Genomic DNA, 18,735 nt, shown 5'->3' on the forward strand with positions numbered 1-18,735 from the left:
CGATCTCTTGAGTAACCTTGATCAACCCTAACGATCTCTTCTAACACAGTGGTTCTCAAACTTTTTTGTCTCAGGTCACCCCTGTAAATAACGTTTTCATCCAAGGCACCCCTGAATTACATTGTTACATTTGTCATATTATGGTACGTAAATATGTAAATCTTCCTCCCCTAAGATACAGTATGTGTCCCAAGGAAAACTTGAGAGAATAGTCGTTTCCATTACGACAGATCGAAAAGAACTTCATACTTGACATTTAACCACAGCATCCCTATTTTGGGGTGGAACGTTCACCAAAAATAGCAGATCTACAAGCTCACAACGCGTCACAACGTGACGCGTTGTGAGCTTGTAGATCTGCTATTTTTGGCAAGGAGGCTTGGTTGTCCGTCTTACTAAGTATAGAGGGTTTAAAGGTATCATGACATTCATGTTTACACCACATTCAGAGTCTTTGTCCTGGTCCTTCAAACGTGTACAAAAAGTTTTAACTGAAAATTCCACTCCAGTGATTCACTGTAGGTGTTTTTGTCTCACATTTCTAAAGCCTTTTCAACTGCAATGAAAAAATAAATCTTTGCCTGCGGGTGTCGCTGGTGAGGGATTTTGCCTGTCAATCATCGCCTCTGCTCCGCCCCCCCCCCAAAGGAAAGGATAGGGGAGGGGAGGGGCGAGGAGGAGAGTGGGCGGGATTAATCGACTGTGACCTCACTGTCGAAGGGCCAAGCTCAGATTACTTTTCAGCCTAATTATTCAGAAAACCCCAGACCACAGAAAATCCACTGAATGTTCAAAGTTCAGATTTTTTGGGTGTAATTGAGGTCATAAAACCCCCAAAAAAACAACAAATTAAAAAAGTGAAAATGAATGTCATCGAACCTTTAAGTGGTTTAAACTGAAATGAAATTCCAAATATTATCAAAGTATTCTGCGGCACCCCTGGACTTGTGTCATGGCACCCTAGGGTGCCACGGCTCCCACTTTGAGGAACCCTGCGAGTCTAACATAGCTGCCCGAAATCTGAACACCATAAAAGTGTCTTGGACGGAGTGCCTTAGTCAATCAACACAGGAAGGTAAATAATGCTGTCAGCAGGGGCACAACTTTGCAAATAGGGAATGCATGCCCCACCCGGTTATGCAATACCCGTTAAACCCGTTGTCAGAGTACCTGTTGTAAACGTCTGTCTGTCTGTGTCCCCTTTGTGCCCATAGCCTGCAGTGATATTCAACTGGCGGCCCGCGGGCCACATCATGCCCCAGCGGAGCTTTCATTTGGCCCCTGGAAACACATTCCATATTCCAATTTACAATTTAGGCATTTAGCAGACGCTCTTAATCCAGAGCGATTTGCAGGTAAACATGAGGTAATACATCAAATGCATAGAAATAGTACGCTAGGATCATAGGTAAACCAAGAACCTATTATCAGTCTAAACAGTATAATATCAACGTAAAAGAGCATCCATCATGCCATCCATTTATATCTATTTCTGAGTTTTGAGTGGCTGCTGAACCTTACACCGAAGAAAGAATTCTCCTTCTGCATCCATTTGCTGGCTTTGAGTGGCATCCACTTGTATGTGTTATACAGTATGTTTCATTCATCCTCAATAGCGTCCTGGGCTGAATAATGGTCTATCTCTCAACTCGGTTCTTGAAACACATCATAAGAGCTTGTGCTCTTATAAGCCAGGTGTTCAAAAACATACAAAAAAGAAAAGCAAAAACCTCTCCTTCATACGAAAATGTAAACACTTTCACCTTGCCAACCTGACCTGATCTAACACTTAACTCATGGTTCTTGAAACACATGATGTGTTACACATCATAAGAGCTTACGTGTGCTCTTATCAACCGGATGCTCAAAAATATACCAATAAAAAAGAAAAATCCTTTCCTTCATAAGAACATGTAAACACTTTCACCTTGCCAGCCTGCCTCCCCTACTGTTCTCTCAAAGACGCTTCCATACCAGGGACCTGCATGCACAGAACACACTGAAATATCTAATCAGAGCATATGTGCATTACAAAGGACTGGCACAGAAATGATCCTTTCAAACATCAAAAGGCATAAATTCATTATGAAGCATGCCCTAATAAGTTACCATAATCGACATAATATGTCCATTGTTGTGTCCTATATAGCACACACAACAAACGCTCTCACAATTGTCTTTTGACAATTGTGGCCCCCTGCCTAATCTGGTTGAATACCCCTGGCTTATAGTGAGATCTCTGTAACTATAGGCTACTGTCTTTTATGCCTATACTGTGTATAGATATCTTGATCTTGTTTATATTCTCTTTGACATGCTTATTTAATGTTTGATTATTTTCTCCTTGCTCCCCCCCTTTCTTCTTCTACCCTTTCTGAAAAACAAAAGAATTATGGAGCTTACACAAAAACTAATTTCACCCACTTTGTTACATCTGTAAGCCAATGCTGTGACAATAAAGTGCAAATTGATTCTGAATCTGATTACTATGAAATATAAACCTACGAGAATCACCCGTTGTGAGCTTGTAGATCTGCTATTTTCGAAGGATTTCTTTAAACATGTTATACATTTGAAAACTTGGGACATGGGACATTCTGCATAATGAGTACTCTCCACTTTTGGTAGGCCTACTTTATATTAAGTACATTTTGACGCCAATACTTTTGTACTTTTACTCAAGTACATTTTGAGTACATTTTGAATACAGGAATACAGTATTTCTATATTGCTTTATTGATACTTTTACTTAAGTAAAAATGTGAGTACTTCTTCTACCACTAGAAATAGGCAAGAAACCACAACAGAATACTTTACTAAAATACTTACTAAAATACTTTACCTCATACTCCTGTGACCACCAGAATTACACCATTCTTTTCAGAATTGTATCTCCAAAATTTTACATTTAGTAAATATTCAAAATGTACATACTATATTGAAATTAAGATTAATGCAACAGCAGTAAAAAAAAATCCATCAATAATTCAACTGCATAGAGGCAAGAGTTGTTTGTATTTCTCTGTTAACATCCAAATCATGTTTATTTTTTCCCCATTTCTCCTTCGTTCAATTTAGTTGATTCTAAGTGCATTTAGATTGTGTTCCTCTAGCAATAATGTTCCTTGTAAATGGCAGGTTTTGACAGGTTTTATTTTTAACATTTTATACCATATAAATATTACCATCTCAATATTCAAAGATTACCTCCGACTACAACTGACTGTATTAATTTTCTATTCAAGAACTTTTTACAATAGCCCAAAATAATGCATAGATTTCAGGCCAGTATTTGTATTTCTCAGTTTTTATTTCATCTAATGAATTAGACAACCAATGCAATCCAATCCACTTTAATTATAGAGCACATTTAAAAAATATATATATACAAGAGCAAAACAATACACAATAAACAGGACAACATATAGACACAATACCTAGTGGAAACAGCAACTCTCAGTCTGAATTTTCAAACGCCAAGGAGTACAAGTGAGTTTTCAAACGTGATTTAAACACAGGCAAGGTTTGAGACAACCTTCTTAGACAGTCTCTTCACGGTGTTACGTTCACTCGTTTTACATTTAAGTACAGTATGAATAGCTTTTACTTGCTAAACACCAAAGAATGCAATATCAATAGAACATAACATAACATTCTTCATCACATAAAGTGTAAGAGTTTACAATAAAACAATAGACCGAATCATCATGACATCACCACAACCAAAACAAATCTTTCCAGGTAGATAACCCCGGCACTGTCACATAGGAGCAGTATCATTAATTTAAACATATTTCTGGAAGACCAGGACACTTATGATATTGTTATTGACTATTAGAAATATATTATTTCGTTGTAAATATCCACAGGTTGACAAACTAGACATAGCTAATGTTCTGGACACATTTTATATTGTGTAAATATCCGTAGGCATTCTACCCGGAAACACCACTCTACACGTTTGTTTACAAACATTGTGACTAACTCAATATAATAATTGGTAAGAAAGAAAAACAGGTGTGCTTCCTCTGAATGCCTTTTTTGTTTAGGCAGTGGGTGCTCAGCTATACATATAACTTAAATCAAATGCCACCGAAATGGAAAAAGCGGCACACCAAAATAAACAATGCAAGACTGGCTCAGCCTTCCTCATAGCAGATTAATCTGCTCTGAGGAAGGCTGAGGCCGAAATTGTTTATTTTGGAGTGCCGCTTTTTCCATTTCGGTGGTATACAATATATTGTAAGGCTAACTCTACATCATTGATAAATGTTAACACATTGTAATTGTAAACTAAATAAACAATAGTTACCTTGATCAGTACAAAGAAAACTAGAGGCAAAATTGATCTGGTGCTTAAAGGAAGGAACCGCAAAACAAACATATTAATTATTCTTTGCATTTGTACATCACATGAAAATCACTGTTTCTCTCAGGTAACCCTTCTCGGGATATACTGTAGATCAGGGATAGGCAACCTTAGGCACCTGTGCCAACATTGGCACAGGGGAAGGTGATCACTGGCACACTGGCATAAGTGTGAAAGAGAGGTTTCTTCTTTTAAAATGTAATGTAAAAAAAAAGAAAAAGTCAGTTAAATTAAGTTCCCTCCCATCTATATACAAATTACATCTTGCACATAATTCTACATTCATTTAAACTCCTAACTCTGACTGGGGAGGGAGTCTGGGAGATAGGTGGGTTATTGCTCTGAGTCTAATGATCATTACATCCTGATGTGAAAGAAAATAATTCTTTAAACAAATAAAGGTCTTTTGTATAGCCTATGGACAATCTCATTTTGATGTGGTGTCATTATTAAACTTAATGTTGATATGGCAGTGGCACACACTGACTATCAAGAAAATTAAAACATGGGACATAGTGTTAAAAAAGGTTGCTGACCCCTGCAGTAGATTGTCAAAACAAAGCCAATATTAGTGATTTCAGTATAAGAAACAGGCAAACAAAACAGCAGAATATTACTTACAATATTGTATAAAAGGCAATAATATCTTCAGGTAATCGGTTCTGTGTTATGTTATGTTGTGTTATGTTGTGTTTTGTCAGTAATACAGACCTAAAATGGTGTGGTTCTCAACCAAAAATAGACGATCTACAAGCTCACAACTGAAATAGTGAAACGGAACAAACATGAAATGATTCGAAAGTAAACTTAGTCAAAGTTGTGAACTTGTAGATCGGCTATTTACACAATATTTATGGCTATATTGTCCCATCGTGCTTCAAGCCTTCAGTGTGATTTTGGACGGCCTATTAAATCTCAGCAGCTTTTTCACCGACTCCTTGACCTCTTCGGTCTGCAGGACATATATGATGGGGTTTAACATGGAAGGGAGGGTGGAGTTGAGAGACAAGTTAATCATCCTAGCATTGTGATGGATGTGCTGGTTCAAGCTCATAGTGATGATATACGGCAAGTAATTAACGGCCACTAACAGCAAGTGACTGCTGCAGGTCTTCATGGCTTTAAATCTTTCCTGAGCGGTGGCTATCTTAGACAGAGCGTAGCCGATGCAACAGTACGTAGCCAGGATGAACAGCAGCGGAAGCCAGAGTATCAAAACCGGTATGAAATTGCCGAAGATATAGTTGATGTACGTGTAATTGTCTTTGCAGGCCTTCTGCATCACGGGCGCAATGTCGATAAAGAAGCTGTTTAAAACCAGGGGCTTACAGAAGGACAGTCCGGAATGGAGGGCGGTCGCCGTAAGCATAAGAGCAACGCTGAAAAGCCAAAAAGAGGCAACAATTGCATACATAGACCTGTTGTTCACGATCACGTGGTAATGCAGAGGGAACGTGATGGCCACCAGCCTGTCATAGGAGAGTGCGACCAGATTAAGAGACTGCATGCACAAGAAGATGGAAAAGAAAAAGTAGTACGTCCAACCACTGTTGTAGGAGATGTGCTGGTTTTCAAAGAGGAAAATATCGATAACCTTTGGCACCAATGTCGACATGCCGCACAAATCCGACAACGCCAAGCTAAAGACAGCAATGTATTTTGGAGTCTTAAGATTGGGATCTAGATATATCACAGCCATCACTATGCAATTTCCCATCACTGAAACGATGTAAACGAAAAACAAGAAGACATAGTAATACTTTGCATTGGGTACACCTGAAAAGCCACAAACTGTGAAATATTTTGGATGCATAAAAGTGATGTTTTTCCCGAGAGCACAGTTGAATGGGTCCACTGCACCCATTCCTAGTCTATATTAAATAGTTTTTTTGTATAGGATAGTTAATTAAAAACACTCAGATCAAGATAGATCAAGATATCTAACCACAGTATAGGCATAAAAGACAGTACAGATACAGAGATCTCACTATATGGGTACAAAGGGGACACAGACAGACAGACAGACAGACGGTTACAACAGGTACTCTTCTGCGTTTCTATGTGTTCTTATGTTGACGAGTTCCTCCCCTTCCTCCAAAGAAGCCACCCGATCGTCATTGTTTTTATACCTTCAAACTGAGAGCACAGTCCCCCATTCTCTGATGCATTCACTGATGCAATCAGCTCCCACAAGATCAGAGCGTCAGAGTCGATAAACAGAAAATACATGTTCAGGTGGGTTGCAAACTTTCAGCCAATCAGGAGAGAGTACAGCTTAATCTGTGTTCCACTTCCAATGTTGTCAGCTCATGTCTTTGTGTCATCACTTCCAATTTCACTTGTTTAATCTGTATCCTGTCTTGAGTTCTCTATCCTGATTGGATAAAACTGGTATCCCGACCTGAAAATGTATTATCTGTTTAATAAAGACGCCCAACAGTCCGCATTGAGGAATAATACACCCTATCCCGAGTCCAGTCATCCAACATAGTATGCCACGATTGGTTCACCAGAGTTCTATCAAGTCCAGCAGTCCAGCAGGACGCCTCGATTCAACAGAGATCAACATGATCTACCGAGTCCAAGGCGTCCAGCAGTATGCCATAATTCACCAGAGCCGTTATGTTCTCTGGGAGCGACTGTAAATCAAAGAGACGTCGCACCCACTCCCCACGGTTCAGCCTCAGGTTCCTTCCCGGTATCCTTGGCTCCCCAACCAGCCAGAGAGATATTCTTATATTCAGCAATGGCATAAATCTAAACCTCACCACCAAATAGATCCTACCTCTGGAGCAACTGATGTCTATGGATTTACCTTTATTTATTTATAATTTTTTTTATTTATCCAGGCCTTGGATTTACCTTTCTGGTCGTCCGACTCGACCCATCATCAGTAAAAAGAAAACGAGAAGCGGAGGTAAAAAACACAACTAGACTGATTCACCACCATCCCACCTCTGAGAGTTAAGGAGTACGCAGACCAGTGTTCATTTCGTCGACTAAAACTATGACGAAAAATGTTCGTCGACTACCTTTTTTTACTTACAAAAACTAAATAAAAACTAAGCTACGATGACTAAAACTAATACTGAGTATATTGACAGTATATTTTCAGCATGCAACCAAGTGTAAAATCAGCCATTAGGGCGCGCTCCCACCGCACTTTTATTTTACCTCTGGGGCAGAATCTGCCAATGCATTGTCAATGTAAATGCGTGGATTCACGCAAGAGCAGATTTCTCCGCTTGTCGCGCAGACCTTGCGTTTATCTGCTCTCCGCGACTAAGCATAAAACTGCTGGAGGCAGGAGCCGATTTTCTCCCTCTGTCCAATCGGGTGAGTCGAAGGCGGACCGTCTCAAGACTCAGGAAGCAACATGGTGCTCAAGGCAGCAGGTGGTGCGGGCTACGGGGACGGTCTTGAATGTGAGTGACAGGTGCGTCACAGAGTTTTTTTAGAATCCGCTGGCTGCAAAAAACTGTGGCCACGCACAACCTGCGTTTAACAGCGGCCAGCCAACTGTTTGTGGGAGCGCGCCCTTACGACACCATCGCAGCCCACCAAAATACATTTTAGTCGACTAAATCAACTGCAGATTTAGTCGACTATAATCTTATGATATTTAGTCGACTAAAACTAGACAAAAACTAAAACATTTCAGATGACTAAAATATGACTAAAACTAAACAGAATTTTATTCAAAAGACTATGACTGAACTAAATCAAAATTTGCTGTCAAAATCAACACTGAACTGGACACCGCTGATTCGACCCCTCAAGTACCCTATGTGGGCGGCCAAACACATCGTCCTCACAGGCCGTCTATCCTGGGTCAGATCTGTTGAGTCAGCATAGGTGCCTTTCAATACCTATACTGAAACAACCTGCCTGGATTATTTAAAGGGATGTTTTCCTTTCAAACATGTTTGGGGTCATTTTGACTTTCGTGACCACCCCAGACAGTTTTTATGTTGCTTGATTCAATATTTTGATATGGCCAGAGTAGACATTAAAACCCGCAAATACATGTTTGAAAGTGAAATATCCCTTTAAAATGTGTCACTTCACTTGCCTTTCTGTCCGATATTAGAATATTTGGAGTTTTGTGTAGTTTGGAGTTTTGTGTATAATGATAGGCCAATTTCATTCATTTAAGAAATACAAAAACAATACAGTTCTGTTAAGAATTTATTGCCGTCTCGTCTTTCCACCAAATATAAATATGTATAACAAATAAATGAAAGTAAAGTATCTTTATGGTAGTATTGATAAGTACCCAGATCGATCAACACTATCAGCATCAATAAATATTAACAATCCCCAATTTCTACCCGCCCCCCACCACCCACACAATCCCTATCCAATACCCCAAAAACACCCCAAACTCCACATGAAAGACCCCCCACCCTACACTCAATACCCACCTCCAATACCCACCACCACACACTCCGCCGCCACGGTAATGCGATGTCACAAAAATATTATACAATTCAAATCAAATAACTTTAAATTACAAGTAAAGTTCTCATGGACACTAAAGGGGACAGTGGACTGAAATAGTGAAACAGAACATTAGAAAGTAAACTTTAGTCAAAGTTTTAGTTTTTCCCTCAGCAGCATGAACCTAATGCAAAGGTGACAAACATCAGCTGGTCATCAGAGACCTAATTAACACGGTGAATGTTTACACATGGACTTTTGGCTCAAGGGACTGCTTTGCAGCACAGTGAGTGAATTACAAGCACAGGGAATTACACTATGAGAAAGTTTTCCGAACAGCTATTGCATGTTCGGAAAACTTTGTTTTGATATCAACTTCTGTACCCGGCGAATTTTTGTTTTTCTTACCTTTTCAAGTAGTCACAGAATATTTATTTCCAGTATGATCAATCCCCCAATGGTTGCTGAACACGTCCGTTTTCTCTCTGCTTCCACGAGAGAAAAAAAGCGTGTCACCATGCACGACCCTCAGTTCTTTAGTTATTGGCTGTTGAATATAGCTTGTTCTCGACAAAAACGCAGAAAAAAACAAGAAAGCAGAGAAAATTTGATTTTTCTAAATCCTTTAACATTAGATCAGACGGGGCTGGGTTTGTTGTGATCACATTATTCCAAATCTACTTCCGGATCTCTTCTCCAGAAGTCATATAATCACTCATAGGTTGGGGAACAGCGCCATATAGTGTAAACACTGAAAACACGGTTTGGACGTGTTACACATCTTTGGCACTGAATGAGTTCAAATCCAAAACAGTGGTTTATTGTCAAATTTGAACAGACAAGTGTAAATTACCTCAGGGTGGGCCCCTGGACATAAAATACTAATACAAAAAGAAAAAGAACCCTATATGCTTACCTTTAAACAATACAAAAGTACATAGATCTTACCTACTCTACAGAAACACACAAACAAACTAATAACTGAAAAAGAAGGGCCACCAACACCTACATTATCAAGGCTGTAGACTAAACCACGTTCACACAAAGGACTGGTGTGGTTGGAGGTAGAGGTCGAAATACCCGAGGGTCCGACCATACCCGGCTCGGTCTCTGGACCATTCTCAATAAGTGACTCTGGGTCGGAATCACAAGATGGCACTAAATAATTGGTGAAGGTTCAAGCCAAACGTTTTTAAAACCATGGTTCATGTAGATAAATAAAGTGGGTTGTATTCATAAAGTGCAGTAAATTATTGTACATCTATTTATCACCACCTTTTAGGCATGCAAAACATTACTTCCAAGCTTGTCTCAAATCTCTCAATTACAATTACAATGTAGGCATTTAGCAGACACTCTTAATCCAGAGCGATTTACAGAGAGCAAGGAAAACACAAGGTAATACATCAAATGCAGAGACAGTGTAGTGCCTCAGTAATCTAGGATCAACCAATAACCTATCATCAGTCTAAACATGAAATAATAATAAAAATAAATAATAATATATACATTGAAACTATACAAACTACAGGATGCCAGATCAACAAATGAACCTGTCTAAATAACATGCTACTGTATCTAAATTACATTTGAACCTTTGCATAAGCCTACAAGGCATTCAAGGATATAGGGCAAGTGCTACGGCAAGTGCTACGGGCTAAAGTGTAGTCTGAAGAGGTGAGTCTTCAGATTACGGTGGAAGATTGGGAGTGAGTCTGCAGTTCTAACTGCAATGGGGAGTTTGTTCCACAGTTTGGGAGCAAGAAGGGAGGACTATAAAGAAAACATCACATGGATGCACCCGGGACGTATCATCAGTGTTGTAGCCCGGGGTCATCGGGTCTCGCAACAACATGCACTCTCGCCCAGGTGACCCAGCCGGGGTTGATCAAGCCCCGACTTACGTCCCAGTGGCTACCCACGGTCAGTCCTCTTAGGGAAAGACAGGGCCACTCAGTCCGCTTCTCCGGAACTACTCTGCCGGGACTGGGGAGGCTCTGGCACGTGAAGGCATAGATATATATAAAGGCTAGATGGCTTAAGGGGGCGTCGCAAGCGTAGCTCAACCGCGGCCATCTTGCAACAGTCATTCATAACATTATGTCTATGGCCATGTATTATTTAAATAACCATAGCGTGCTCAATTTTCATCCGATTTCAAACGGTTTGGTTTGTTGTAAACACCAAATATGTAGTTATGATACTGCATGCTTATAATTATAATCATGGATTTTATATGAAAATAACATTAAGTATTAAGTATCATAACTACGTCTTTGGTGTTTACAACAAACCAAACCGTTTGAAAATCGGATGAAGATTGAGCACGCTATGGTTATTTTAATAATACATGGCCATAGACATAATGTTATGAATGACTGTTGCAAGATGGCCGCCATGTGGCAACGTCGCCAGCAGCGCGGGTGAGTCATCTAGCCTTTATATATATCTATGCGTGAAGGGACTAGGCTCTGTGGATGGCCTCCTGGCCGGGCTCCTCCTTCGTCTCACCAGGTCCAGGACCTGAGCGTTGCACCAGATCCGTTGCACCACCCCCATCCAAATATTTCCTTCTTGCGTGATGGTTTCTTGGGCCGTGGTGGTACTGCAGAGAAACTGTAACAATCACATTGATCAGCTACAGTTGGTGAGCTCGTTTGAAAGCCTCTTATCAAGTAGTTTTTCAGATTGCACAAAAAAAATGATTTAATATTGCCATCCGAAAGTGATATACTGCATGTATAAAACAATGTTTGTGAATGATGAGTGTATTAATAAACTGAAAACGATTCTGTTATTGGACACAACCATTGCTCTGTATTGATGACATGGCACCCTGTGCAAGATGTGTTGCACTGCTGTGTATTGATGGTGTAAGAGATATGGCTGCTTTAAAAAGAGAAGGATGTGGTCCTCAGATAGGCCCGTGTGCAGACTTTTTGAAGGGTAGGTTCCCTAATCTAATGTACCCAACCACACCCACACATATGCGTGTGTGCGTGTGTGTGTGTGTGTGTGTGTGTGTGTGTGTGAGAGAGAGAGAAGGGTGGATTGTTTTTACTGGTGCACGAGCATGAGCTGTAATACTGTATGTCCTAAATGTAACAGTGCTGTCTACGTTTAGGACAGAAGATATGTAAGTCATAGAGGTAGAAATGGCTGTGGCTGAGCATTCTGAAAACATTGAATTCCTAGAGGTGGACAATGTAATCTATGAGACTGTTGAGACCACAACTACAGCTCAGGAGAAAGATGTACAGAAGATACCGCAATCTGGTAAGATACGTTACAAAAAAAAAAAAAACATTTCTTTTTAAAAACTGATTTTGACTGATCTCACTATCCTTCTCAATGTGTGTGTGTGTGTGTGTGTGTGTGTGTGTGTGTGTGTGTGTGTGTGTGTGTGTGTGTGTGTGTGTGTGTGCGCGTGCGTGCGTGCGTGCGTGCGTGCGTGTGTGCGTGTGTGTGTGTGTCCTCCAGACATAAGACGGTACAAGCGGGTTGGAGTCGGTGTTGGATTGCTCTGTGCTGTTCTAGCTCTCCTTAACGTTGCTGTCCCACTCTATCTCCGTAAGTCAAGTTTCATAACAATGTATTTTATTACAATGTTAAATGATCTGTAATGATCCATTGTGTTGTTTTCAATACACAAGCATATATAATACCTTAAAAATAATGTATTAGCTCCCCATCACTCAGTCACTTCGAGGTTGTGAGAGGAATTATTTTTTTGTCCAGTGTGGGCGTGATCTATATAAAACATGAGCAGGATCTGGACAGCATATCCATAATCCGCCTTTTAAAATCAGAGATGATAGGTGATCCAGTTTAAGGTTTGCCTGTAGATCGTTGAATGCCCACCGTCCCTGATAAAACAAACTCATCTTGCCTGCCTCACTTGGAACAGCAGGCACCATGCAATGCAACCATTTGTCCGAACGCAATTATGACTGCTCTGTGACCATTCAAATTTAGCATTTATATACACAGGCAGCTTACCCAAAATAGCCCTGTATATCACACTACAAGTGATGGCCACTCCACCAAACTGTACAGATCACAGTGATGGGTCCTGAAACTAGATTTTGTATAAATCTTAAAGTAGTACAAGGCTACTCCAAAATAAAAACGATTTTTAGCAGCCTCAACTGGTCACTACCGTCATTGCAGGCCTATCCACCTGTTTCCGCGGGAATTTACTGGAGCAAAAATCCTGTGTGGGAAACATCCTGCGGGGGGACCGGAAGTAGGAAATAGCGGCTCAGTGTGTTTACATTTGCCAGCAGAGCGTAGCTCGTTCGCAGCTGGCGAACGGGCCTTTTGCATGTAGTTGAAGCGCAAGGGGGCGGGGGGGGCGGTGCATGGGGAGAGAGTCAGCGCACTGAAGTCAAGGCACACTACAGACTACTGTGTTGTTGACAGACAACGGATGCACGCTTATTATGAGAAACAACACAAATAAAACATGGCAAAACAGTTGCGTGCATTAGTGCAAGATGAGGGTAAAGGAAACATTCAGTCTAAATGTCCAGTAATTCGCACGCGAAAAGGAAACATTAATGTCCAGTTTGCTAATCCACAACTACTGTGCCAGATAATCACCAAGAGAGTTAAAAAAGAAAAAACGTTTCAGTCATTCAGTCCGACTTCACTGTAGCCTATAGTAGCCTTTTCATAAATTATATTTGTATTAGGCTGTCCTAAGAGTTTATAATATTTAGAGAAATGTAAGGTTTCAAATACAAAAGTATTGGTAGTAGTTGCTGGACATTTAGACTGAATGTTTCATTTATCCTCATCTTGCGCTAATGCACGCAACTTTTTTGCCAGGTTTTATTTGTGTTGTTTCTCATAAGCGTGCATCCGTTGTCCGTCAACAACACAGTAGTCTGTGCCTTGACTTCAGTGCGCTGACTCTCTCCCCCCCCGCCCCCCGCCCCCTTGCGCTTCAACTACATGCAAAAGGCCCGTTCGCAGTACAGCTACGTTCTGCTGGCAAATGTAAACACACTGAGCCGCTATTTCCTACTTCCGGTCCCCCCGCAGGATGTTTCCCACACAGGATTTTTGCTCCAGTAAATTCCCGCGGAAACAGGTGGATAGCTGAGTCCTGCATTACCCAGAATTCCATTTGTTTTCACCGGAAGGCGGAAGCGTTTCAAAAAGGGTTCTTTTAATTGTTTTATACTATCTACGGATCGTTTCTCTTAGCCAGTGGAGCTTTAGTTACCGTGAGCTGTGCTTTCTTTTGCTGTTGTTTTTCCATCTTCAAATCCTATAATGTCTTAAAAACAGTGTGAGATTCCTTTTTGCTAATGGCGCGGTAGTTCCTGGACAGACAGGAAACCGGTGCATTTTCATTTTCGTTTCCGTTTCCGGCCGTATGACGTCATTTTCGCGGTAAAGAAGCCCCTGTCCACTTTCAATAGAAAATATGTTTATAAAAGGCTTTCGGGGGTGAAATTCATGGAGTGGGTGTTGTGAAACATTTGCCTCACAAAATATATACAATTTAACTTTAGTTATTTTTTTTAAAGTTACATAGTATTACTTTAAAGCCAAATGATAAAGGGGGTCGACGCATTCTACAAAAAACTGGATGTACGCAAAGATGATTTTAAACTCTCCTTGGTGACAACAGATGAGGTGTTTAAAAAATTTAGCGCACTACAACAATATAGAGCCACAGGTCTCGACAATATCCCCTCCACATTTCTAAAAGACTCAGCCGCCTCCATTGCTCCATTGATCATTAATCACATAATAAATCTCTCCATCAAACAGGGACGGGTCCCTAGTGACTTCAAAAAAGCAAGAGTGACCCCTCTGACACGTGCCTTCTCTATTTTAACGACTATATCAAACAAGGGGTCGACAATGGCAAATTTTGCTTGTCATGCTGGACCTCCAGAAGGCCTTTGACACCGTTGATCACCCAATTATGATCGATAAGCTAAAATCAATAGGTTTTGATACGTCGGTGAGCTGGATGAGATCCTATCTGGAAGGGAGGGAACAAGTGGTGGAAGTAAACGGTACCCAGTCCCCTCCCCTCCCAGTGACTTGTGGCGTTCCGCAAGGAAGCATACTAGGACCTTTGCTGTTCCTGATATGTGAACGATATGTATTCAGCTTGCGACTGCAAACTGTTCCTGTTCGCAGATGACTCGGCTCTGCTGGTCTCGGACAGGGACAGGCTGCAGGTTGAGAAAACTCTCAGCTCTGAACGGTGTCTGAATGGTGTTTTAAATTGTGGATTTCCATTTTTTAAATATATTGTTTCCATACAGATCAGTCCTACATGGTGGAGAGAGAACAACTGATGAAAAATTACAACCAAGTACTGGCTAACCTGACCAAAGAGAGAGACGAATTACTGGATGGCAACAACTGCGGTCAGTGAGAGGTCACTGTTTGTAATCATTGTAACATCTTGTTGTTCATCATTTGTCATTAATTTCAGTGGCTATCGTCATTGTTTTGTTGTTAGCATCACCTGGATGGCAGCCATTTTACAGAGGTTTATATTACATCTCTACTGAGATGAAAACCTGGGAGGACAGCAGACAGTGGTGTAGAGACCAACAATCAGACCTGATTGTCGTAAACAGCAAAAAAGAACAGGTATAATTGTGTGTGTGTGTGTGTGTGTGTGTGTGTGTGTGTGTGTGTGTGTGTGTGTGTGTGTGTGTGTGTGTGTGTGTGTGTGTGTGTGCGTGCGTGCGTGCGTGCGTGCGTGCGTGCGTGCGTGCGTGCGTGCATGCGTTTAAATAATTGTGCGTTCTGTAACCTATTCCTATTTGTGGAGACACAAATATATTATACAGTTTGCACATCAGTAACCAGCAGCTTTTCTGTCCAGGACTTTGTTGCCAGTTTCAACAAGAGAGTGTGGCTGGGTTTGACTGACAGAGAGACAGAAGGATCATTCCAGTGGGTGGATGGAACACCACTGAAAACACCAACGTAAGACTCATCTTAATTTTACCATCATCTCAATAAATTATGCAAATCGCTCTGTTTGTGTGTGTGTGTCTGTGTGTGTGTGTGTGTGTGTGTGTGTGTGTGTGTGTGTGTGTGTGTGTGTGTGTGTGTGTGTGTGTGTGTGTGTGTGTGTGTGTGTGTGTGTGTGTGTGTGTGCGTGCGTGCGTGCGTGCGTGCACGCGTGCACGCGTGCATGCGTGTGCATGTGTATCTGTCCTTTGAGTATCTGGAAAACTGTTTGACCGAATGATTTCAAACTCGGTGTGTGTATCACCGAGTATCTTAGAAAGGAATACCAGCACTCACTTTAGTCCATTTAGGATCTTGTTTATTCAAGTCTGTCTGTCTTAAGTCTTGTATCACGAGTACCATAAGGCAGTGGTGTGTTCTAATTTTTTGGGAGGGTATACTATAACTATTCCCCCCCTAATCCCTCCCACACGCATGGGTGTGGGAGGGAGTCACTGGATGAACATATAGTCTTTCCCATTCATTTCCTATGGCGGTCATTTTTGACCGAGAACACTAAGGGTGTACAAGGTTGAATAAATGACTGAAAATTCAGTGAAAATTGTCATAACTATAAGGTCTCAAGGCACCCAGATGAAAAACACAAAAGTTATGATTCAGGAAATCGGACAGATTTGACCAGAACACTGCAGTAGGCTTAAGGGAGGACCGACCGGCAGGCTGGCCGGCGGACCACGTCGCTACGCTCATGTCACCATGACTCAGCCATAACGATATAAGTTCCCAGTGCAGCTACGCCCAAATATGGAGTGTGTTGTCTTAACCTCAATATGTCGTCATGGCATCAGGCGTTGTCTCTCTCATGTAATATCAATAGATGTTGTTTGTACTAGTAATAGTAAACTCAGGTTCTCAGGAAAATCATTGCTAATCAATTAATTGATGATCGATCAATAAAGTGACACAACTATCGATTAATGTTTTAATTGAACATTTGCATCCTAAAATCTACTACACTGTCACTATAGACATTATGTTGTCTACTTCACTATCCAGTTAATTTGCATCTAGAATATAGTTTGAGGTCATGATTAAAAAATATATATATTTAGAGTGAAAAACCATCCTTGTAAAGGTGTTGTAATGAATTAAACGTTCATACTTCTCCAGGTACTGGTACCCTGATGAGCCTCGTTTTGAACGCGATAACCTTAATGCAGCAGAAGACTGTGTTGAGTATTATGATGGGTCTCTTCCTTCTTATCCTAAAAGAGGATGGAACGATGCACAGTGTTCTCACCATTTCCACTGGATCTGTGAAAAAGTTGTGTGCTGAAATGACCATTTTCACAATGTATCAGTTAGCTGGTGTGTTGGTACAGCTACATGATGGCTGTGTTTGCATGTGGTAGTTTGTGTGTTTGCTTTGGTTTGTCTGCCTTGCAGTTCTACACAATATGCACTGTAGACGTTACATTACAATTTATATTCATATTGTTTAGTTAAAAGGGAGCCAATATAATGTGAATAATATTAATCTAACAGACAATTTTAATACCATGTTTCATCTAGATGAATGAAGTGTGTTTATTCTAAAGAATAATGCCATCTTCTCCCCATATACTGTACACGTAATCATTTTAGGCATTTAATATATATATATGTTTTTAAATGTTTTATATTTTGATTGATTATGTGCTCAAGAATATTAACTGTAACTTCTGAAGGTTTCTTATTATTGCTTTTTTCTATTCATCTCATATCTTTAATATACCGTAAAGAAATTTGAGTGTATGCTATACAAATAAAGCTTATTGTTGCTGTTGTTGTTGTTGTTGTTGTTGTTGTTGTTGTTGTTGTTATTATTATTTCACTTAATTCACTCTCCATCTGTTCTCAGTTTGTAATTCCATTGATAATAATGTACAGTTCTTTGTTCACGTTCTGCAGGTTTCAGATCCCATAGCTCAGTATTTGTTGCTCATCTATTGTTCATTCTCATCTCTTGAGACTATAGAGCCATCTCATTTTCATATAATTCTGTGATCATTTGTTTCTGCTCTATTGCTCCCAAGGGTCCCTTATAGGAGCAATATAGAGATGAAAAAGAGATACACAATCTAGACATCTTTAAGACATATGCAGTTGAGATGATCATTTTAGCAGTATTTGAGAAGTAGGATAAACAGAGGAGATCTCATAATTGTACACCCCTGATCTCGATTATGTCTCAGTTATTTAAAAGGAGATCTTAAAGAGAACATTTTGAGAAGAATCGTGGATTTATTTTAATTTACCAACTGTCCAATGAGCATTGACTGGGATTATACATCATGTTATGACAAGGGGCGCTGCCAGCAGCAACAACCAGGGACTCAGGCTATAGTAAGAAAGTAAGAAACGCAAGTCTTATTCAACGCTGGACAACTTGTAATAATAATGTTAGCAATTGGCAAACTACTTTGGCATTCGGGCATTTCAGGGCCTCAGGTTTTGTACGGGTCGGGGTCTGGTATGTCATGGTTCTATACGGGTCGGGTCCGACATCTCTCGGTACTGCTCGGGTCCGGACCTCAGATTTCTAATAATAGCTCGGGTCCATTCTGCTCCGGGTACAATTTTCACGGGTCCATTCCAGTCCGGGTCTGTCATATTGGGCCCGTGAAGACCTCTAGTTGGAGGCAGGACAGGAGAAAGACATCTGTTTTTTGCAGATTTATAGTGGAGCCCACCAACACAGGAGCCAATCACCTAATAGTGAATCAGCCACCCATCACTGCTCAATCACACATTCACCAATAAGGTAAGAAATACATAGTACGAATGGTCTCCTAACTAAGTGGGCACCTACTGATCTCACGAATGTCCACTGTTTACTGGTGCTAGATTCTGTGAGAGTCTGTTGCTGGGACAGGGAAAGGTCGATAATAAAGTAGATTTTCTCTTGATTTGTCTCTCTGAAAAAAGCCATT

General features: G+C 40.6%; 2 protein-coding genes across 2 annotated transcripts; one reads left to right on the forward strand and one right to left on the reverse strand.

Annotated features, from left to right (window-relative positions):
• Positions 1–5,246: 5,246 nt before the first annotated feature.
• LOC308082905 (olfactory receptor 2AT4-like) lies at positions 5,247–5,984 on the reverse strand (the record flags this gene model as incomplete). The annotated part of the gene is made up of 1 exon (XM_080424988.1): positions 5,247–5,984. The coding sequence occupies one exon, from the start codon at positions 5,982–5,984 to the stop codon at positions 5,247–5,249; it is 738 nt and encodes a 245-aa protein (XP_080281114.1).
• A 5,914-nt stretch (positions 5,985–11,898) lies between these two features.
• Positions 11,899–17,887, forward strand: LOC308082906 (C-type lectin domain family 4 member C-like; the record flags this gene model as incomplete). Its single annotated transcript, XM_080424989.1, has 7 exons — positions 11,899–12,085; positions 12,290–12,379; positions 15,100–15,204; positions 15,300–15,433; positions 15,672–15,775; positions 16,934–17,011; positions 17,839–17,887. Exons 1-7 carry the CDS (start codon positions 11,965–11,967, stop codon positions 17,885–17,887), a joined length of 681 nt encoding a protein of 226 aa, XP_080281115.1. The 5' UTR covers positions 11,899–11,964.
• Between the last annotated feature and the right edge of the window lie 848 nt (positions 17,888–18,735).

The sequence above is a fragment of the Gymnoscopelus braueri genome (genome assembly GCF_963280865.1).
Source record: "Gymnoscopelus braueri genome assembly, chromosome: 3".
Lineage (NCBI taxonomy): Eukaryota > Metazoa > Chordata > Actinopteri > Myctophiformes > Myctophidae > Gymnoscopelus > Gymnoscopelus braueri.